Source organism: Triticum aestivum, chromosome 5A (assembly GCF_018294505.1).
Source record: "Triticum aestivum cultivar Chinese Spring chromosome 5A, IWGSC CS RefSeq v2.1, whole genome shotgun sequence".
Taxonomy (NCBI): Eukaryota; Viridiplantae; Streptophyta; class Magnoliopsida; order Poales; family Poaceae; genus Triticum; species Triticum aestivum.
The window spans coordinates 391110323-391114914 of NC_057806.1; the positions used below are offsets into that span (position 1 = coordinate 391110323).

General features: G+C 46.9%; 1 protein-coding gene across 1 annotated transcript; it reads right to left on the reverse strand.

The window, feature by feature from the left end:
- Window positions 1-593: 593 nt before the first annotated feature.
- On the reverse strand, window positions 594-3762 carry LOC123103552 (ubiquitin). Its single transcript, XM_044525169.1, has 4 exons — window positions 3544-3762; window positions 2556-2778; window positions 2204-2270; window positions 594-984 (listed from the first exon to the last, which is right to left on the reverse strand). The coding sequence occupies exons 1-4, from the start codon at window positions 3644-3646 to the stop codon at window positions 946-948; spliced, it is 432 nt and encodes a 143-aa protein (XP_044381104.1). The 5' UTR covers window positions 3647-3762; the 3' UTR covers window positions 594-945.
- Window positions 3763-4592: the final 830 nt, after the last annotated feature.

Consider the following 4592-nt stretch of genomic DNA (forward strand, 5'->3'; position numbering starts at 1 on the left):
GCACGTAGGCTTCAACTTGAGGAGAATCATTTTGTTTTTGCAAGAGTAGAATCGGTTGATGCAAGAGAAGGTGTATGAGGAAAACCGGTTGATGATGTTTGATCCCACTACCATGAATCCAACATCAAGATCATTTTTGTAGGTAATACAAGTGGCGATCATGCGTTTTAGGACGACATGGAGCGCCCAACATATTTGAGGAGGAGCAGACGACATGTGATTTGTATATATCGGTTGAATGTATGCATGATGCTTTGTCTCTTTTTTCATGCAGCTTAGTTGCTTACGGAATAATACAAAACGTTCCACCCAAATCAAAATGTGTGAACAAAAAGATCGTTTCATCGAAACATGTGAACGAAAGAAGAAAATGAGATATGACGACTATGTGCTTGTGCGCCTTGGCCACAGTGCCGGCCGGCGATGGACACGCAGCAGCACAGTGAAGCAACAGAATTGCCTACACCGATATTTGGGTGGGCCAGTTCAACAACCTGAGCAACTCAACTGAAACCGGAACAGAGAAACAGAAGGGTCACATAATACAGGAACAAAACTTGGCACATAACAGAATGCTAACAATTGGCCGAAACTGAACCAAGGTGCCTGCCATGTAAACTGGAGAAGCATCCATTCATCTATTCCAACAGAACAGAACCCATGTCCATGTGATGATAACAGCAGGAATTCGTAACTAGCATCCCTTAAGCACGGCATCACCATCAAGAGTATTTAGGGGATCATCAACAGAACCCATGATGCAACAGGAATCCATAGTACTATTCAGCTAGAGTACGCATTTAGGGTGTTTAAACCCAGCAGCAGCAGGAACTTAAAAGGTAACAAGAAGCTAATATAAGGAGCTAATATAAGGAGACGGTAGGGTAAATTCAGCTGGTGCGTGTCACTTGGGCATCCCTTTCTCTTGCTGGCCAGTGCAGTGCTTCATGGGTCCCTGGGTTTCAGCTTCTTCTTGGTCCTCGTCTGAAAATATAAAATGTTGAAACAGAGTTAAGTTGGCAGCCACAAGTGATTCAAATCTCTAGGAGTGGGTTATCAACCCATTGCACATACTGCTCCGGAATCGAGAGATCGACGATTCAGCACAGCAGAATATGGAGAGCAGTACACAGCAAAAATATAACTGAAGTCTGAAGGAGACATAATAACATATACAGAGCTGTACTAGTTATCTCTGTCAGCGTCAGATTGGTGCAAAACACTAGTGAGCTGACTTGGCACATTGACTTTGAAACCAAACATCATGAATTTGTGTATGCTAATGATAAAGTTTCAGAGAAGGTGTTTGATGCTACAATAACTGAAGCCAAAGGCAAAGAGACATTAACAATGATAGCGTCATTATGTCTAGATTGATACACAACTGTAGTGTAGTTAGCTCCACTATGTGTCTAAAATGCTACAGTACTACTACCTTACAAGTTACAATAACTCTGAAACAAGCATCATAAATAGGTACGGATGGTGAAGAACAGAATGTGTTCGATGTTATATGACTACTGCGGCATGACAAAACGAAGAACATGCATGAACAGTATCTATCAAGTCAAATAAGCAAGTGACACCAACAAATAGAATTAAAGTTGGCAACTACTGCACAAGTGATTGAAATCTCCACGAGCAGGGTATCACTCGATTGCACACATTGTTGCAGAATGAGGATTCCAGACGGCAGAATACACACAACTGTAACTTAAGTACACGACATAACATGAACAAAGCTGTAGTAGTAAGCTCCCTGTCTCCCTTAGCATCTAGAATGATGCAAAACACTAGTGAGCTGACTTGGCATATTTACTCTGGAACAGGCATCATGAGATTGCTTAATTATATTGATCATAGAAGACCTACAGAAGGTGTTGATCCTACAATGACTAGAGGCAAATAACATGGACAGGGCAATATTTATGGTGACCAAGGCCAAGAACATGAACGATGATAGCATAATAGGCTCCATTATTTGTAAATTGATACATAAGTACCTTCCAATAACTCTGAACCAAGCATCATAACAAAACACTGTGATGAAAAACACAATATGTTCGACACCCAAGTGACACGCATATATCATGACTGAGGTATGGCGAAACAAAGAACATTGACGGACAGCATACATAAAGGCTAGTAAGGCCAAGCATGTAAGATGATAGCAAAACAATAATAGGTCGCAGTTAAGGCTCACCTCGTTGCAGTGGCCACATTTCTTCTTGCGGCAGTTGGCAGACCTGACGGGAAGGCGTGCATAGCACCTGCAAAACAAAATTGCTGTAATCTTAGGGCATCTCTACATTGCCATTGCAGTGATTGCACACAAAATTGCTTCTCAACGATTATCTTCTTATGCAAAAATGAGAGCCAATGGGCATGACAAGGAAATGTTTAAGAGTCGTCATATGCCACTGCTAATTAGTTGAGAACTACAACAAACAAGCACATCGATCAGAGAACAGAGATAGCTCATAGCAACCACCTCTTCAAACATCACACGCATGAACTTGACCAGACCAGGGTTAGGCATCGATTCAGGGGCTTACTTGCGGCAGACGAGCTTAAGCTGCCTGTACTTGAGGGCGAGCTGAAGGAGGTTGGGCTCGATCTTCGGGTAGGTTCCCCCCTTGCCGGTGCCGCCCCTGCCGCCGTGGAGGTGGAGCACGAGGTGAAGCGTGGACTCCTTCTGGATGTTGTAGTCCGCCAGCGTGTGGCCTTCTTCCAGCTGCTTCCCTGCGAAGATGAGGCGCTGCTGATCCGGCGGCACATCTGCAGTCCATCAAGCGGGATACCAGTAATTAGAGAACGACCAACACTAATTTAAGATGAACAGCAGTTAAATTTGGTATCCAAATCGAGAGTTCAAATTTGAAATGCGTCGTCGCTAGCAGGTTGCTGAAGAAAGAAGACGACCCCATCACTTATTAGGAAACTCATAAACGCAAGCCGATCTAACTCTACCCGCGGGACTCGTCTCGGGTCAAACATGGAATCTATTGATGTGAAGCTAGCTTGAGTGCTTAACGCCACGGATCGCCCAGATCGCGCTCTCTGCTCTGTTCCCAACCAATATGAACAGCGACAGGAAGCAAGTACTACTCGATCGGCAATCTACCAATCGAACACGCAAGAACGCAGAGAAATGTTCCTAGCATCGCCTGGATTTGATGCGCGCATGGGTAAACCGAAAACGAAGAGCAAAACAAGCGCCTCCAAAGGCCGATCGGAACAAACAGACGCAAGGAACAGGGCATCCCGAGTCCAGACGGCGAGCAAGCGGCCGGAGCAAACGCAGAGAAATGTTTCTAGCTAGCATCTCTCGGATTCGACTGGAAACAGGCATGTGTAAACAGAAAACGAGGATCGAAACAGGCGCCTCCAATTCCGAGGACCGATCGACACTAGAACAGGAGCGCAACAGATGCAAGGAACAGGGCTGCCGGGCGCGGCGGCGAGCAGAAGGAGCAAAGGGTGCTAGGCGAGCGCGCACACCAATGCGGCACAGAGATGAGAGGCGGGGAGATGCTTCGCTACCTTCCTTGTCGTGGATCCTGGCCTTGACGTCGGCGATGTCGTGGCCGCCCTCGACCTCGAGCGTGATCGTCTTCCCCGACGGCGTCTTGACGAAGATCTGCATCTTCGCGGGTCGCCGGAGTGCAGCGTGGGTGGCGGTGGCGGTGGTGTGAGGCGGTGTGGAGTTGGATGGACAGCGCCGCGGACTTGGCGCACCTTATATAGAGCGGAGCGGAGCGTGTGAGGGAGGGGGAAGGAGGGAGGGGGACTTGGACTTGAGTTGACGCGTCCGCTACGAAACCCTCGGAGCCCGAAGCGTGGGTGGATGGATAGGCCCGAATGGAGCGTGAGTGTGGAATCGCTGGGCCCTGCAGGGCTCGGCCCGGCCCGGCCCGGGGATTTTGGTCACTGACTGGTGGACCGTACCAGTGGTGCGGTGCCGAGGAAGTTTCGATGATTTCACTCTCTGGGAAAAAATGTTTTTCTTTATAGGCTATACTATAGGTAAAAAATGAAAAGCCTTTTTATTAATTAACATTAGCAAGTTCGTTACAAATGATAATCCAGATCAGATGCGGGACATCATTAATCCCACACGGCATTTCTTTTTAAACATAGTACAGACGCAAGCGCTCATATACACGCGCATACACTCATCCCTATGAACACACACGCACACCCTACCCTTATGAGCACCTCCGAACGACTGAGTCGGCATATCATCTTCAAATTTACGAAGTCGCCATAGGCACCTCGTCATCGACGGGAACGTCTTCTCCCACTGAATGTGCATCGCCGAAAATCCTGAAATAAATTCAGGAATAAATGCGAGCATTAGGACTTGAATCCTGATGGACTAGGGATACCAAGGTCCTTCTAACCATCCAACCACATGTTGGTTCGCATCCCACACAACATTTCAGGAGCACCTTTTACCTATAACAATGGCCAGCAGGGTTACCGCAATGTCATGGTTAGATTGGATCGAGCGTGTGCCGATGATGCATGGAAGGTTTTGTTTCCTCTTGCGCAGGTCGTGCATCTTGCAACTTCTCGTTCTGATCATAGTT

Excerpts from the sequence above, each read along its gene's own strand:
- LOC123103552 (XM_044525169.1), bottom strand. The coding sequence starts at position 3,646 with ATGCAGATCTTCGTCAAGACGCCGTCGGGGAAGACGATCACGCTCGAG. Across the intron at positions 2,779-3,543 it reads CAGGATCCACGACAAGGAAG|ATGTGCCGCCGGATCAGCAG; the intron begins GTAGCGAAGCAT and ends GATGGACTGCAG. Across the intron at positions 2,271-2,555 it reads CTTAAGCTCGTCTGCCGCAA|GTGCTATGCACGCCTTCCCG; the intron begins GTAAGCCCCTGA and ends TTTGTTTTGCAG.